The sequence below is a fragment of the Pongo abelii genome, chromosome 20, assembly GCF_028885655.2.
Source record: "Pongo abelii isolate AG06213 chromosome 20, NHGRI_mPonAbe1-v2.0_pri, whole genome shotgun sequence".
Classification (NCBI taxonomy): Eukaryota; Metazoa; Chordata; class Mammalia; order Primates; family Hominidae; genus Pongo; species Pongo abelii.
Window position 1 is genome coordinate 17613261 of NC_072005.2, and position 18016 is coordinate 17631276.

The window sequence follows — 18016 nt, forward strand, 5'->3', positions numbered from 1 at the left end:
CTCAAAAAACAAACAAACCACAAAAAAACCAAAAACCCCTGAAAAAGTCCAGAAATTACCCTAGGCCTCACCGGGGCTGTTGGTGGGGATGAAATAGCTTAGTAGTTGCAAAGCGGCTTTAGCTTTTTTGCAAGCCAGGGCCACAGAAGTGAGGGCCCACCCTGCTCCTGGGTACACTTAGCAACATATAGAGACTTTTTTTTTCTTTTGAGACAGAGTCTGGCTCTGTTGCCCAGGCTGGAGGGCAGTTGCATCATCTCGGCTCACTGCAGCCTTGACATCCCAGGCTCAGGTGATCCTCCTGCCTCAGCCTCCCAAGTAGCTGCGACTACAGGCGTGTGCCACCATGCCCAGCTAATTATTAAATTTTTTGTAGAGATGGAGGTCTCCCTATGTTGCCCAGGCTGGTCTTGACCTCCCGGGCTGAAGCAATCCTCCCCCTTCAACCTCCCAAAGTGCTGGGATTACAGGCATGAGCCACCATGCCCAGCCTGGAAACGTTTTTAATTGTTACAACTTGGGAGGGTGTCACTTGCATCCTCCTGGGTGGGGGCCAGGGATGCCGTTTAACATCCTACAATGCAGCTGGGCGCCGTGGCTCGTGTCTGTAATTCCAGCACTTTGGGAGGCCAAGGCGGGTGGATTTCTTCAGGTCAGGAGTTCAAGACCAGCCCGAACAACATGGTGAAACACCGTCTCTACTAAAAATACAAAAATTAGCCGGACATGATGGCGGGTGCCTGTAATCCCAGCTACTCGGGAGGCTGAGGCAGGATAATCACTTGAGCCTGGGAGGCGGAGTTTGCAGTGAGCTGAAATCGCGCCACTGCATTCCAGCCTAGGAGACAGAGTGAGACTCCATCTCAAAAAAAACAAACAAACAAAAAACAAAAACAAAATCCTACAATGCACAGGATGGTCCCCACCCAGAGAACCATCCAGCCCAAACCACCAATGCTGCTGAGGCTGAGACCCTGCCCATACCTTGGGAGTGAGGAACGGGTGTTCTAGGCAGCAGGCAGAGCTTGGGCAAAGGCCTTGAGGCAAAAAGGAACTTGGGATCAGGAAAGGTGGAGGTGGTGAGCAAGGGGAAGTGAGGGGGCAAGAGGACCGGGGGGTTCTGTGGCAGGGGAGGTATTTGGGGACCCTTCCCTGGGACAGCAGTAGGAACCATGGAAGTGGAGGCCTGGTTTTATTTATTTATTTATTTTTGAGACAGACTCTTGCTCTGTCGCCCAGGCTAGAGTGCAGTGGCGTGATCTCAGCTCACTGCAACCTCCACCTCCTGGGTTCAAGCGATTTTCCTGCCTCAGCCTCCTGTGTAGCTGGGACTATAGGCACGATCCACCACCCCCAGCTAATTTTTTTTTTTTTTTGAGACGGAGTCTCGCTCTATCACCCAGGCAGGAATGCAGTGGCGCGATCTCAGCTCACTGCAACATCTGCCTCCCTGGTTCAAGCCATTTTCATGCCGGCCTCAGCCTCCCAAGTAACTAGGACTACAGGTGCATGCCACCACACCTGGCTAATTTTTTGTATTTTTAGTAGAGACAGAGTTTCACCGTGTTAGCCAGGATGGTCTGGATCTCCTGACCTCGTGATCCACCAACCTCGGCCTCCCAAAGTGCTGGGATTACAGGCGTGAACCACCACGCCCGGCCATTTTTTTGTATTTTTAGTAGAAATGGGGTTTCACCATGTTGGCCAGGCTGGTCTTGAACTGAGCTCAAGTGATCCACCCGCCTCGGCCTCCCAAAGTGCTGGGATTATAGGCGTGAGCCACTGTGCCTGGCCAGAGGGTTTTTTTGTTTTTGTTTTTGTTTTTTTTTTAATCTCACTGACCATCTGGGCAGGGGACTGTGGGACCTTAGGACAGCACAGAAATCTGGGACAAGGGGCTCCTGGCCCCATTACCACGAACAGGAGTTGCAGCTGCAGAGACAATGGCCGGGATTCTGGGAGAACTTGGAGGAAGTAAGATAACAGAAAAGGAAGGGACTATGGCGTCTTTGAGGATCGAAGAAGGTAGGTGAAGGGTCCGTCGGGATTGCAGCCCTCAACTGTGGAGAAGCAGAGAGACTCTCTGGGGGAGGGGTTCCCAGAGCTGGGTACTGCAGAATGAATAACAGTTTGGGGAATCGGGCCAGGTGTAATGACTCATGCCTGTAATCCCAGCACTTTAGGAGCCTGAGGTGGGTAGACCCCTTGAGGTCAGGAGTTTGAGGCGAGCCTGGCCAACATGATGAAACCCCCGTCTCCACTAAAAATACAAAAAATTAGCCAGGTGTGGTGGTGTAGTACTGTAATCCCAGCTACTCAGGAGGCTGAGGCAGGAGAATCACTTGAACCCAGAAGGCAGAGGTTGCAGTGAGCCAAGATCACGCCATTCTACTCCAGCCTGGGCAACAGAGCGAAACTCTGTCTCAAAAAAAGAAAAAAAAAAAGGGCCGGGGGCGGTGGCTCATGCCTGTAATCCCAGCACTTTGAGAGGCCAAGGCGGGCAGATCACCTGAGGTCGGGAGTTCGAGACTAGCCTGACCAACATGGAGAAACCCGGTCTCTACTAAAAATACAAAATTAGCCAGGCATGGTGGTGCATGTCTGTAATCCCAGCTACTCGGGAGGCTGAGGCAGGAGAATCACTTGAACCCGGGAGGCGGAGGTGGCGGTGAGCTGAGATTGTGCCATTGCACTCCAGCCTGGGAAACAAGAGTGAAACTCCGTCTCAAAAAAAAAAAAAAAAAAAAAAAGAGGGAGAGAGAGTTTGGGGGATGAAGGAGGGGGAAACATTCTGACAATGCATGGCCTGTGTGTGTGTACAGATCCCAGTTTAAATCCCAGCCCAGCATTTTCTACAGGCGGGAGGGGAAGCAAGACGAGGTTACTCTCAGTTACAGCCTCAGTTTCCTCACTGGATCCCCAGGTCAGGAGAGGCTCTAGGGAGGAGATGAGAATACAACACCTGGGAAACGGTGAGCCCTGATGAGGGTGCACAGTTCTTATGTTGATCCCAGCAGAGACGAGGGCTGGGAGGAACTGGGGTGATGCCTCCCCTAACTCCGTGGGCTCCTGAAAACGTCCTGGAGCAGGGAAGGGAGGTGTTGTCGTCAATGGGGGGTCCACTGTCATCTGCAGGGGCGGCCCGACGCTTGGGGACTAACACAGTGACACTCCAGGAACTCGAGAGTAAGGTGTGCTCTCCCTCAAAGGAAGTGTTTATTTTTTGGAGCTCAAAGACCCCAGAAAAAAGCACTCCCCCCGCAAAAAAAAAATCAAAAAAAAAAAACTCGTAACAACAGGTAGCACATGCCCCCCCACCGCACCCCATGCCCAATCTCAGGGTGGGAGACAAGAGGGGGGACTCATTCCCTGACTGGATCTGGAGGGAGACAGCCCTGGGTCAACCCGACTGTGTCCCCACACCCAGGACTGCCCCATGGCTCCTCCAGACCTGCTCCAGAGACCCTTCTCCGGCTACCCCTTGCTCTCCCCGCTAACCGTGCTGCCCCATGACCCGCTCAGAACTGATGAGATCAAGGGAGTGTTCAAGCGAAAAGCCGAGCAGGAACCGGACTTTCCAAGATGTGCCTAAAGGACCAGAAGAGGGACTCAGGGCAGACTGGAGGCAGCAGACACTGGCGCCGCCCCAAGCCTCGCCCCTATAGCTAGACCCGCCCCCACCCACCCATAAGCCCCTCCCCTCCATAGATAGACCCGCCCCCATGGATAGCCCCGCCCCATACAGCTATAGGCCCGCCCCCGATCCAGGGCACCCTTCTCACTGGATTCTTCCTCCTTCCCCAAGGCCCCTCACGTCTGCGCCCAGTCCCTTCCCCTGCAGCCTCTCTCTCTAGACTTCGGAGCCTCTGCTTCCCCGCCCCCCTTCCCCAGCTTTCTTCTCCCTCCCGGGGCCGCCCCCTCCTCACTGACCAGCTTCCTGGGATCTCACAGCAGAGCGCTGAGGCCCAGCAGCAGAATCAGGAGCTGGGGCGCCGCCGCGGAGCTGGAGTCCTGGGAGCTAGCGGAGTACTTCTTGTCTGCGATTCTCACGCTTAAGACCTGGTTTTCTCTTCTGCGGTACAGATGGGGGCAAATCAGGCATCTGCTCGTCCTGGCTCCTGCCGCCCTCCCTGTAAGCCCATCGCCCCCGGGAGTCGCCCCCGCACCGCTCCAATCCAAGTCACTGGGGAGGGAATGGACAGCGGCCACCCATGGCTCTGTGACCCTAGGGGCTAAGTTGTCCTTTGGTGGGACTCGAGCCTTATCCCTTGGGGCAATGGGGATTTTGGGAGCAAAGGAAATCCTGGGTCTTGGGTTAGGGATGTGGGGGTGAGAGGAGTGTGGCTGGTGGAGGGTAGCCGGGGAAGGTTATCTCTGACCTCAGTCGCTCCACCTCCGCAGACGCGTCCTGAAGCTTATGGTTCAATATAGTGATCTCTCCTGGTGGGGTGGGAGGACAGAATCAGGGGGCGGGTCAGCACGTGGCCATGCTGGGGCCCTGCTCCACTCTGGGACAGGACCTCCCCCTTACCCCAACCTCCAGCCCTGGTCTCTCTGCCCCCACCCCCTCTTCCATACCTGACTCACCCCTCCCCAGCCCTCTCCCTTCTCCCTTTCTCACCCTCAAGCTCCTCCACTTTCTTTTGTCCTTGGGCCTTCTCTGCATCCAGGGAAGCCATTAGGGCCATCTAAGAAGAGTCAGAATCTGGGGTTCTGGCCTGGGGAGTTTGGCTGCTGCCCCTGGGACCTGGGCTTCCTCCCTAGGTCCTGGGGACAGAGGGGCTTAAATGCAAACCCCTTTCAGGTTTTCTTCCAACCCTCTCTTGCACCATGGTCTCCAACCTTAAAGAACAGCCACAACCCCACACTCTCCCAGGGCCACCCATAAGCGTGTGGGTCCTCAAAATGGGAGTTTTGAGGCCACCCCACGTGGAAACTTGGAGGCTATCGATAACCAAACTTTAGTAGACATTTCCAGATTGCCTGAGCAATGGCCCAAGAACAGTTAGAGGGCCCTACCAAATCCAGAATGCAGTGGGATTTCACAGCTCAAGTGACATGCCCAGCTAGAGTTTCAAGATTCCCCCATATCAGGACCTAGGTGAATATTTCAGTTTCTTAGCGATGAAGTGAAAATTTCAAAAGCCCCCTTTTTCAGGGTCTGGTGAGGTCCCCCTTCAACCCTGAATACGGATTTCTACTCCCCCAGGACTGGTGCCCACAAGGAGTTTCAAGGCCCCCGACACCAGTGCCCTGGAAAGAATTTATAAATTCACCTAAGTCCCAGGGAGATACTGAGGTCCCTGATTTGGGGGATCTGGAGAGTTTTAACACCCTTCCCCTACACCAGTGCCCTGGACTGGGTTAGAGGCCCCCAAACCCTGGTAGGGGAACCTAGGTCCCTTGATGTGGGGGCCCAGGAGCAGTTTCAGGACCTCCCCTGCATCTCCCTGGAGACCCACCCTGTGTCAGATTTCTGGGGAGAGATTCTTGTCCCCTCCACCCGCTAGTACTAGGCCATCCAAGGGAGTTGAGGATCTTACCACAGTCTGGTTGCAGGTGGTGACCTGGGCCTCCGTATCCTGAAAGCCCTTCTGGGCCTCGGTCAGCTCTTGTTGCAGGAGATGGGTGACATTGCGACACTCCATCACTGCCCGGAGGCCGTCCCGGCAGGCCTCGCTGTTGGCCTTGATGGTGAAGATAATCAAGGGCACCCCCAGAATCACTATGATCAGGAGCACCAAAATTCCTATCCCCAGCAGAAGCTTACAGCGCTTATCCCCATCTTTCTTACAGATGTCACCCATGGGCACTCTGCAATAGTCATACAAAGTAGATGCCATCCAGATCTCCCCTTTAGCTGAAAGGAGTCTGGCCTGGAGTTAGGGGAGGGTGCTGGAATCTTCTACAGGCCACCCCTTTATTAGCATAGGAACCTTCCTGACCAATAGCAAGTTCCAGGAAGTGCTCTGACCAGCAGCTCTTGCATGAGGCACCTACAGGCAGAGGATTAGTTAGGCTTTCAGTTTCAGTTTCCCAGAAAGGAGGTGGGCTTTTTTTTTCACCCTGCTTTAAAAGCCCTTGGGCCCTTCCCAACTGGGTGCCAGCCAACTGTGGCTGCCTGGGACACTCCATCTTAAGTCCCTGTGCCTCTGCTGTGTGTTACTGAGTGCCTAGGCCATGCCAGCCTGTATTCATCTGTACCATGACCTGAAGAGGCAGAGGCCATCGTTGTTGGTCCGGTCTCCACCTGGGGAAACTGAGGTTACACAGTTGAGTGGTAGAGTGAGGGCAGGGCCTGGGCCTGGGTCTGGGTCTGGGGGCAGGGCCTGGGTCTGACCCTAGGGACTGGGTTTTGTGTTCAGGTGTCTGTGTGGTGATGAGCAGGGCTTCATCCAGTACCCCTGTCCCCACCGAGGGGACTATGGGAGCCATGGAGGGTGTGTGAGCAGCAGGTGAGACTGGAGCCAACTGAAAACTGGGAGACCGACCCAGCCAACAAACAATGTCGGTCTCTGTCCTGGCACCCGCAGGAAACAAGCTCCTACTTCCAGAAAAAGTGCTCCTGGGACTCAAGGATACCAAGTAAACTCTCTGAGCCTATTTCTTCATCTGCAAAGGGGAATAACAGGGCCAGCATCTCCAGGAGAGGCCAGGGAGGAGATGCCAGTAATGTGCTTTGGTATCCAGTAGGTGCTCAATGGATGCACATGCCACCTGCCAGGCCTCTGGCTCAGGGCAGATGGATGGGAAGATAATGCTTGAACATGGACATATAGCGAGGATCTTTCTTTTTTTTCTTTTTCTTTTCTTTTCTTTTCTTTTTCTTTTTTTTTTTTTTTGAGACAGGGTCTTGCTCTGTCGCCCAGGCTGGAGTGCAGAGTGCAGTGCGCAATCTTGGCTCATTGCAGCCTCTACCTCCCAGATTCAACTGATTCGCCCACCTCAGCCTGGCCAGTAGCTGGGACTACAGGTGTGGGCCGCCATGCCAGGCTAATTTTTTTTTGAGACCAAGTTTTGCTCTTGTTGCCCAGGCTGGAGTGCAGTGGCTTGATCTTGGCTCACTGCAACCTTTGCCTCCCGGGTTCAGGCGATTCTCCTGCCTCAGCCTTCCTGAATAGCTGGGATTACAGGCATGTGCCACCAGGCCTAGCTAATTTTGTATTTTTAGTGAGAGGTTTAGGTTTCTCCATATTGGTCAGGCTGGTCTCGGACTCCCGACCTCGGATGATCCACCCGCCTTGGCCTCCCAAAGTGCTGGGATTACAGGCATGAGCCACCGCACCCGGCCATGCCTGGCTGATTTTTTTTGTATTTTTAGTAGAGAAGGGGTTTCGCCATGTTAACCAGGCTAGTCTCGAACTCCTGACCTCAAGTGATCTGCCTGCCTCTTGCCTCCCAAAGTGCTGGGATTACAGGCATGAGCCACCGTGCCTGGCCTAGTGGGGATTTTTCTTTGAGGAAAGATAGTTGGCTCCATTTGGGATGTGCTAAACCCCACAGTCCTGGGAGACATCCCTGGAAGAAGCCTGGGATGGGGCGGGTGCGGGGGGCGTTGGACACTGGGGTGGGGGGAGCACTCAGGCTGCACCGACCTGCTGTCCATGTGGCCAAGAGAGCCAGGGCTTCCTACAGGAAATCAGGCCCATTATCGGCACCCAACTGCTGGGCATGACCGCTGAAAGGGGACTGCATGTTTTTCTCGTGGCTTCTTCAGCCACATCCTGACCATAGCCCAGATTCTGTTAAGTCTGCCATTTCCATGTTTTTTTTTTTTTGTTTTCAGCAGGGCCAGACAGTAGGCGAGGTCAAGGCCAGAGCCCAGGCCTCCCAGAAGGCCTGGGGAACTCCCCCCAGGCCCTCACTCCAACATCCCTCAGAAGGACCGCATTAAAGCCACTTAGAGCCACGCATGGTGGTACATGCCTGTGGTCCTAGGCTGAGGCTGGGAGGCTGAGGCAGGAGGATCACTCGAGCCCAGGAGTTTGAGGCTGCAGCAAGCTATGATTGTGCCACTGCACTCAAGCCTGGGTGATAGAGTGGGACCCCATCTCTTAAACAAATAAACAAAAAAATCACTTAGAACCAAGAACCAATTAACAAGCTGTGGGAGATGATCTTGCTGAAAATTCTGAGGGTGAACTTGTCCCAGGAGGAGGGACCTACCAGCCTGGCCAGGACTCCAGGTGCAAAGACACGACCTTTGCCTGACTTATTTGACTAAACTGACTTCTTTGAGTAGCACTGTTCTGGCCTGCAAACTTTAGGGTTAGTTTGGGACCAGGTCGGAAATCACAATTGCATGAATTGCACACTGGAGGCAGGTGTGGTGTGCCCCTGGGCAAATGAATTTCCTCTCTTAGCATTGATTTCCCCAGCTGTAAAATGTGGATAATAATAGATTGATGTCCTCTCTAAATTTTGCAGCTGTAAACAGTCCCAGCCCTGCAAACTGAAAGTTTGTTGCTCTTCCCTTTAAAATTACCTTAGGGACCAGCCCCACAGGGCCAGTGGGTCTCTCCCTGTGTGCGGCGATGAGAGAGTGTAGAAATAAAGACACAAGACAAAGAGATAAAAGAAAAGACAGCTGGGCCCGGGAGAGCACTACCACCAAGTCGCGGAGACCGGTAGTGGCCCCGAATGTCTGGCTGTGCTGTTATTTATTGGATACAAAGCAAAAGGGGCAGGGTAAAGAGTGTGAGTCATCTCCAATGATAGGTAAGGTCACGTGGGTCACGTGTCCACTGGACAGGGGGCCCTTCCCTGCCTGGCAGCCGAGGCAGAGAGAGAGAGGAGACAGAGAGAAAGACAGTTTATGCCATTATTTCTGCATATGAGAGACTTTTAGTACTTTCACTAATTGACTACCGCTATCTAGAAGGCAGAGCCAGGCATACAGGATGGAACATGAAGGCGGACTAGGAGCGTGACCACTGAAGCACAGCATCACAGGGAGACGGTTAGGCCTCCGGATAACTGTGGGCGAGCCTGACTGATGTCAGGCCCTCCACAAGAGCTGGAGGAGCAGAGTCTTCTCTAAACTCCCCCGGGGAAAGGGAGACTCCCTTTCCCGGTCTGCTAAGTAGCGGGTGTTGTTCCTTGACACTTTTCACTACCGCTAGACCACCGTCCGCTCGGCAACGGGCGTCTTCCCAGATGCTGGCGTTACTGCTAGACCAAGGAGCCCTTCTGGTGGCCCTGTCCGGGCACAACAGAAGCCTCCCACTCTTGTCTTCTGGTCACACCTCACTATGTCCCCTCAGCTCCTATCTCTGTATGGCCTGGTTTTTCCTAGGTTATGATTGTAGAGCGAGGATTATTATAATATTGGGATAAAGAGTAATTACTACAAACTAATGATTAATGATATTCATATATCTCTAAGATCTATATCTGGTATAACTATTCTTGTTTTATATTTTATTATACTGGAACAGCTTATGTCCTCGGTCTCTTGCCTTGGCGCCTGGGTGGCTTGCCGCCCACATCTCCCCCCTTTTTATTAACTAGGATCGCCATCACCATCATTGCTTGTCGTTGACTTAGGACTTGGTTTGGGACTCCTTGGAGGCATCTGCAGACTAAAAGGAGACAACATAAGCATACCAATATTAATAATGCCAGTAACAACAATGATCTTCCCAAGGGTTTGAGCCATTTGAAGGGATAAAAATGAGATAATTGTTTAGTTATGCCTTCAAAAGTGTCTGAGCCAGGAACAGTGGATAAATGGGCTTGTGAAGCCTCGAAAATTTGCTCTTTAAGTTGTGAAATATCCAAGATTAAGTTATCATCCCAGGCTTTTAAATGTCTTGAAACCTCTTCCCAGCTATGTTGATCTTATTATAAGCATAAGGTGTTATGTAATAATCAGAAGTATTCCAATCACACTGTAATTGCATACGGTGTTCCAAGTTCATAACTCTATTTCCCAGCCAGATTACACTTTGGCGGAGGTCATTAATTTGATTAGCTAATTTTTGATCAATTTGAGCCTGAGAATTCCAAAGTCTGGAGGAGCTTTTCTGCCATGCTTCAACATATTGAGTGGTTTGAACAGAATTGTGGATGGCAACTCCAGCAGTTGCTGCTGCTGCAGTAACCGCAATTAGTCCTGCAATGACTGCAATAAGAGTAAAAATAAATCTCTTTGTTCTTTTGAGGATACCTTTAATAACTTCATTGACTATGTAAATAGAGGGGGAAGACTCCCATGGACGATGTAAAGAAACTGGTATCCATACCCCCTCCCTAGCCCTTACCAAGAGAATACTTGTAGTGGGATTAAAAGTAGCATCAATGCACGTGAACAGCTTACAGTTATCACATTCTATAGTTTGTGTATTGGGAATGATAATTATATTTCTAACCAACAGCATGTAAGGGGGTTTGACACAGCTCCTGATGGGTATCACCTGTTCAGATATGAAGGTGATGTTGAATGTGGGTGTTTTGGTATTAGTGTGAAGGAGTTGATAGGTAGTGTTCCACATCCTTATTCCTGTCAAGGCTGCAGCTAATTTATATAGTTCAGGATGTTCTGGGGTAACAAAGGGATGAATCATTTTTGGTGTAGGAGGAGCAATGCCTGCGTCCATCCATTTAAATGGGTAAGGAGACACCCATTATCTCAGCATGTAAGACTGCCATCCATGCTCTATATAATCTAATAAATAAATAAACTCCGAGCATGAGGTATTTTTGCCAGAGCAATCTCACCAATAATGCCCTTTTGGAGCACAATCTATAACAATACCGGTGGCTAGACTTTGGAGCACAACAGCCTTAGGAGCATTACAATTATCCCATAAAATTGAAGTCACTATAAAAGGCCCCTTTGTAGGTTTCTTTGGACAGTCTGACAGTCCTTTTGTTTTATTAGTTTTGGTAGTGAGAGGAACTCTCCATTCCTCATGTGGAGTAAGTTTGACAGTGAGAAGTTGAAAAGAATTAATACTGAACACATTATGTAGTTGATAAGTATCCTTTGTAAAGGACGGTACAGTCCACATCCAATTCTGCTGAGAATAAGCTAAACAGCCAGGTGACATCCCAATGCATAGTGGTGGATATTTATAGCCAATTGACAGATTGAAGTGCATACCTTCTTCTTAGGGTTGAGCAGGAAACCGATCATCATTAGGGACCGGTATGAATGCATCATTAGGGACCGGTATGAATGCACTATTATTAGTGTAAACTTCTGCTGGGGAGTCCATCCAGGAGACAGACCGAATTAGAGGGGGAAAAGGAACATATGCCCAGTAAGTATAATTATGAATTGCCCCAACCGGTGGTATACTTACCGCTGCACTGACTACCATAAAGGCAGCCAGAATTATATGACCGGTGGTTTTTGGGATTCCTTTTTCTTTTAAGAAATTTTCTGTTTGATGAGATAAAACCTTTATATGACCCCATGTTGGTGGAGTTGAACGAGAGGTGTTGTAGGTCACATGGCGAGATTTTGTCTCAATGTGGAGGTCATGAAGTGTATATGTCAGGCGGTGAAAGTTGCTCTTTGGTTTCTGATGGGTTTTTGCCTTTTGTTTGTGGGAGCGTTTTATCTTTGGAGTTATGGTGGAATTTTAATTGTCGGGAGGGGACCCACACTAGCTGTAGTCCTTTTCCTGGGGAAACACAAGCAAAACACCTACCCCAAATTATGACCGTGCCCAGTTCCCATGTGTTAGTTTTTGCATCCTTACACCGTACCCACATTCCTTTTTGTGGATCAAATTTATTTCCAGTGAAATGTTGTTCTCCCGCTGTAAAAGGTTGATTTCTTGTTAGATTTAAGAAATTTAGTGTAAAAAGAGCCAGATTTAATTGGGCATGAGGAGTAGCAGCATCTCCCTTTGATTTAGTATTCTGTTTTGGAAGTTGATCTTTGAGTGTTTTATTGGCTCGTTCAATCAAGGCCTGTCCTTGAGAGTTATAGGGGATGCCAGTTGTGTGAGTAATTGCCCATGTTTGAGTAAACTTTTTAAAAGCAGCACTAGTGTAGCCTAGGCTGTTATCAGTTTTTAGTTTCTCGGGACAGCCCATAACTGAGAAACAGGAAAGCATATGTCGTTTAACATGAGCTGTACTTTCTCCTGTTTGACAAGAGGCCCAAATGAAATGAGAAAAGGTATCAATAGTTACACGTATAAAAGAAAGCTTGCCAAAAGGAGGATAATGAGTCACATCCATTTGCCAGAGAGCATTCTGTGAAAGTCCTCTAGGGTTAATTCCGGAAGAAAGTGGCTGTAAAATTAACACTTGACAAGTAGGACAGTGACGTATAATGGTTTTAGCTTGTTTCCATGTAAGGGGGAACTTTTTTCGGAGTCTCGCAGCATTGACATGAGTTAAAGCATGAACATTTTCTGCATCTGTAAAAATGGGAGTAACTAATGTATCAGCTTTGGCATTTGCTGCTGAGAGGGGTCTGGGGAGGGGTGTGGGGGCCCCAATGTGAGTAATGTAGAAAGGAGCAGACCTTGCTCTGAGCACAGACTGAAACTTTTGAAAAAGAAAGAATAGGTTATTATCAGGCAAAAATTTGATTAAGGCAGTTTCAATGTTGTGAGCAACGTGTACTACATACGCTGAGTCAGAGACAATGTTAACTGGTTCAGGGAAATCTTCAAGGACAGCCATAACAGCAAGCAGTTCAGCTCATTGTGCTGAAATAGCTCCTGTGCTAAGAACATGTTCTCTGGGTCCTATATATGCTGCTCGCCCATTAGAGGAAGCATCAGTGAAAACAGTGACAGCTTTAGATAATGGGGTGTTTCTAGTAATGTTAGGTAAAAATCCAAGACGTGAGTTTAAGGAACGAAAATAATTTTACATTAGGATAGTAATTATCAATTATACCCGGGAAACCTGCCAAATGTACTTGCCAAGCAATGCAAGTAGCAAAAGCCTGTTGAACTTGTAATCAGGTAAGGGGAACAATGATTTTTTGGGGCTCTGTTCCCGAAAGACGAAGGAGACGAGAACGAGCCTGACCAATTAAGGTAGAAATTTGATCTAGATAAATAGTTAGTGTCCATAAAGAGTTGTGTGGAAGAAAACACCATTCAATTAAATTATGTGCCTGAATAATGAGTCCTGTTGGAAAATGTTCAGTGGGAAAAATTAATATTTCAAAAGGTAAATGTGGATTCACTCTGGTAACCTGAGACTGTTGAATGCATTGTTCTATAAGCTGTAATTCAGAATCTGCCTCAGGAGTCAAGGACCTTTTACTGCGTAAATCAGGATTGCCCCGTAATGTTGCAAAAAGATTAGACACAGCATAAGTAGGAATGCCTAGGGAGGGACGAATCCAATTAATATCTCCAAGTAATTTTTGGAAATCATTTAGAGTTTTTAAGGAGTCTCGTCTGAGTTGAACTTTTTGAGCCTTAATGACCTTGTCCTCTAGCTGCATTCCTAAACAGTGATAAGGGGAAGAAATCTGAATTTTTTATGGGGCGATAACCAAGCCAGCTGCTGTGACTGCTTGTTGTGAAGCAGAAAAACAAGATGTTAATACAGAGCGTGAAGGTACCATGAAATCAGCCGCCTGCTGAGGAAGATCAACGGGCTGTGGGTGATTTTGTGCTGCTGGGGTGGCAGGTACTGGAGGTTGTAAAATTACAGGAAATTGCCAGGCTTTGGGATCCCCGTATTCCCTTGCCTGAGCTATAGCCCTTATAAGAGGAGTGTCATTTTCAGGGTTGTATGTAATTTGTTGCTTATGAGCGGCAACGGTAGTATTGGCAACAGCAGTCCCGACCGGACCAGAAGCAGAAAAAGGGCTAGAATTTTGAATAGAAGGAGAGTTGAAAAACTGAAAGCCAGGCTGAGACCAGATTACCTGCTGAGCAGGTCTTTCATGGGCCTGAAAACCAGGCTGCCACGGCAAGTGCAGACCAGGCTTCAAGGGAGCCTGTAACTCTAGCCAAGTCTGAGTAGGAGGAAAGGAACCAGGCTTCAAAGGAGCCTGTGACTCTAACCAAGTCCGATTTATAGGAAAGGGACCAGGCTTCAAAGGAGCCTGTGACTCTACCCGAGTCCAATTTGTAGGAAAGGATCCAGGCTTCAAGGGAGCCTGTGACTCTGAGTCTGATTTGTAGAAAAGGAACCAGGCTTCAAGGGAGCCTGTGACTCTAACTGAGTCCGATTTGCAGGAAAGGGACCAGGCTTCAAGGGAGCCTGTGACTCTACCCAAGTCTGATTACTTAGTACTGGCTTGTCCCATCGTGTCCCCAGAATACTCTGAGTACTCTAGCTTACCACCAAGCTTATTGACCGCAATCCTCAGGAATCTCTCGTTGAACTCCTCCGCTGAATCCCGCACTCAGGGTGCAACTTCACATAGCGAGGGAGAGCCCCACGTCAGAGCGCCAGATGTAGGGACCAGCCCCACAGGGTCGGTGGGTCTCTCCCTGTGTGCGGCGACGAGAGAGTGTAGAAATAAAGACACAAGACAAAGAGATAAAAGAAAAGACAGCTGGGCCCGGGGGACCACTACCACCAATGCGCAGAGACCGGTAGTGGCCCGGAATGTCTGGCTGCACTGTTATTTATTGGATACAAGGCAAAAGGGGCAGGGTAAAGAATGTGAGTCATCTCCAATGATAGGTAGGGTCACGTGGGTCACATGTCCACTGGACAGGGGGCCCTTCCCTGCCTGGCAGCTGAGGCAGAGAGAGAGAGGAGACAGAGAGAAAGACAGCTTACGCCATTATTTCTGCATATGAGAGACTTTTAGTACTTTCACTAATTGACTACCGCTATCTAGAAGGCAGAGCCAGGTGTACAGGATGGAACATGAAGGCGGACTAGGAGCGTGACCACTGAAGCACAGCATCACAGGGAGACGGTTAGGCCTCCGGATAACTGTGGGCGAGCCTGACTGATGTCAGGCCCTCCACAAGAGCTGGAGGAGCAGAGTCTTCTCTAAACTCCCCTGGGGAAAGGGAGCCTCCCTTTCCCGGTCTGCTAAGTAGCAGGTGTTGTTCCTTGACACTTTTCGCTACCGCTAGACCACCGTCCGCTCGGCAACGGGCGTCTTCCCAGACGCTGGCGTTACTGCTAGACCAAGGAGCCCTTCTGCTGGCCCTGTCCGGGCATAACAGAAGGCTCGCATTCTTGTCTTCTGGTCACACCTCACTATGTCCCCTCAGCTCCTATCTCTGTATGGCCTGGTTTTTCCTAGGTTATGATTGTAGAGCGAGGATTATTATAGTATTGGAATAAAGAGTAATTACTACAAACTAATGATTAATGATATTCATATATCTCTAAGATCTATATCTGGTATAACTATTCTTGTTTTATATTTTATTATACTGGAACAGCTTATGTCCTCGGTCTCTTGCCTTGGCGCCTGGGTGGCTTGCCGCCCACAATTACAAATGGTGGGATGGGTACAGTGGCTTATGCCTGCAATCCTAGTACTTTGGGAGGCTGAGATGGGAAGATTGCTTGAGGCCAGGAGTTCGAGACCAGCCTGGTCAACATAGCGAGATCCTATCTCTATTTAAAAATAAATATATATATATATATATTTAAGTACATATATTTATTTTATTTTGTTTTATTTAATTAATTAATTAATTTTTTTTTTTGAGATGGAGTCTCGCTCTTGTTGCCCAGGCTGGAGTGCAGTGGCACGATCTTGGCTCACTGCAACCTCCACCTCCCGAGTTCAAGCGATTCCCCTGCCTGAATCTCCTGAGTAGCTGGGATTACAGGCGCCCACCGCCATGCCTGGCTTATTTTTGTACTTTTAGTAGAGACAGGGTTTTGCCATGTTGACCAGGCTGGTCTCGAACTCCTGACCTCAGGTGATCTGTCTGACTCGGCCTCCCAAAGTGCTGAGATTACAGGCGTGAGCCACTGCACCCAGCCTATATTTTATTTTATATTTTTAAATATATAATGTATTTTTATATATTGGTTGGTGCAAAAGTAATTGCGGTTTCTGCCATTACTTTTCTTTTTTTTTTTTTTTTTGAGAGGGAATCTCTCTCTGTTGCCCAGGCTGGAGTGCAGTGGTACGATCTCGATCACTACAACCTCTGCCTCCTGGGTTGAAGCGATTCTCCTGCCTCAGCCTCCTGAGTAGCTGGGACTACAGATGCCTGCCACCATGCCTGGCTACTTTTTGCATTTTTAGTAGAGATGGGGTTTTGCCATGTTGGCCAGGCTGGTCTCAAACTTCTGACCTCAGGTGATCCACCCAACTTGGACTCCCCAAGTACTGGGATTACAAGCATGAGCCACTGTGCCCGGCCTATATTTTATTTTATATTTTTAAATATATTCTCCCTCTGTCACCCAGGCTGGAGTGCAGTGGTGTAATCTCGGCTCACTGCAACCTCTGCCTCCTGGGTTGAAGCGATTCTCCTGCCTCAGCCTCCTGAGTAGCTGGGACTACAGATGCCTGCCACCATGCCCAGCTACTTTTTGTATTTTTAGGAGAGACGGGGTATCGCCATGTTGGCCTGGCTGGTCTCGAACTCCCGACCTCAAGGGATCCACCCGACTTGGCCTCCCAAAGTGCTGGGATTACAGGCATGAGCCACCACCCCCAGCCTCTGCCATTACCTTTTTTTTTTTTTTGAGACGGAATTTCACTCTTGTTACCCAGGCTGGAGTGCAATGATGCAATCTTAGCTCACCGCAACCTCCGCCTCCTGGGTTCAAACAATTCTCCTGCCTCAGCCTCCCTAGTAGCTGGGATTACAGGCATGCGCCACCATGCCCGGCTAATTTTGTATTTTTAGTAGAGAGGTTTAGGTTTCTCCATGTTGGCCAGGTTGGTCTCAAACTCCCGACCTCAGGTGATCTGCCCACCTCAGCCTCCCAAACTGCTGGGATTACAGGTTTGAGCCACCGCACCCAGCCTTTTTTTTTTTCTCTGAGATGGAGTCTCCGTCTGTCTCTCAGGCTGGGGTGCATTGGCATGATCTTGTCTCACGGCAACCTCTGACCTCCGCCTCCTGGGTTCAAGCAATCCTGCTGCCTCAGTCTCCTGAGTAGCTGGGATTACAGGCACCCGCCACCACGCCCAGCTAATTTTTGTATTTTTAGTAGAGACGGGGTTTCACCATGTTAGCCAGGCTGGTCTCGAACTCCTGACCTCATGATCCGTCCATCTCGGCCTCCCAAAGTACTGGGATTTACAGCCATGAGCCACCACGCCCAGCCTTCCATTACTTTTAATGGCATTAATTAATTATGTTTACTAAAAGTAATGGCAGAAACCACAATTACTTTTGCAATAAAATTAGAAATGGAAACTGTTATGCTACCATTCTGTTTCTTTTTTTATTTTCTTTTGAGACAGAATCTTGTCCTGTTGCCCAGGCTGGAGCGCAGTGGTGCAATCATAGCTCACTGCAGCCTTGACCTCCTGGGCTCAAGCGATCCTCTCTCCTCAGCCTCTGGCGTAGCTGGGACTATAGGTGTGCACCACCACGCCCAGCTAATTTTTTATTTTTTGTAGAGATGGGAGTCTCACTATGTTTCCCAGGCTGGTCTCAAACTCCTAGGCTCCAAAGATCCTCCTGCCTCAGCCCCCGCAAAGTGTTGGAATTACAGGAGTAAGCCACTGCACCCAGCCACTGGCATTCTTTTGGTTTTAGCTTCATATATATATATATTTATTTATTTATTTATTTATTTATTTATTATTATTATTATTATTATTATTTTAGAGAAACATTTCAGTTGGGCGCAGTGGTTCATGCCTGTAATCCCAGCACTTTGGAGGCTGAGGTGGGTGGATCACCTGACGTCAGGAGTTCAAGACCAGCCTGGCCAACATGGTGAAACCCTGTCTCTACTAAAAATACAAAAACTAGCCAGGCGTAGTGGCGGGTGCCTGTAATCCCAGCTACTCGGGAGGCTGAGGCAGAAGAATCGCTTGAACCCAGAGGCAGAGGTTGCAGTGCACTGAGATTGTGCCACTGCACTTCAGCCTGGGTGACAGAGTGAGACTCTGTCGCAAAAAAAAAAAAAAGAAAGAAAG

General features: G+C 49.3%; 1 protein-coding gene across 2 annotated transcripts; it reads right to left on the reverse strand.

Moving 5' to 3' along the window:
* Nucleotides 1-3187: 3187 nt before the first annotated feature.
* BST2 (bone marrow stromal cell antigen 2) lies at nucleotides 3188-5975 on the reverse strand. Of its 2 annotated transcripts, XM_024236401.3 has the most exons (5): nucleotides 5544-5975; nucleotides 4622-4688; nucleotides 4380-4440; nucleotides 3931-4072; nucleotides 3188-3588 (listed from the first exon to the last, which is right to left on the reverse strand). In XM_024236401.3, exons 1-4 carry the CDS (start codon nucleotides 5841-5843, stop codon nucleotides 3946-3948), a joined length of 555 nt encoding a protein of 184 aa, XP_024092169.2. In that variant the 5' UTR covers nucleotides 5844-5975; the 3' UTR covers nucleotides 3188-3588; nucleotides 3931-3945.
* Between the last annotated feature and the right edge of the window lie 12041 nt (nucleotides 5976-18016).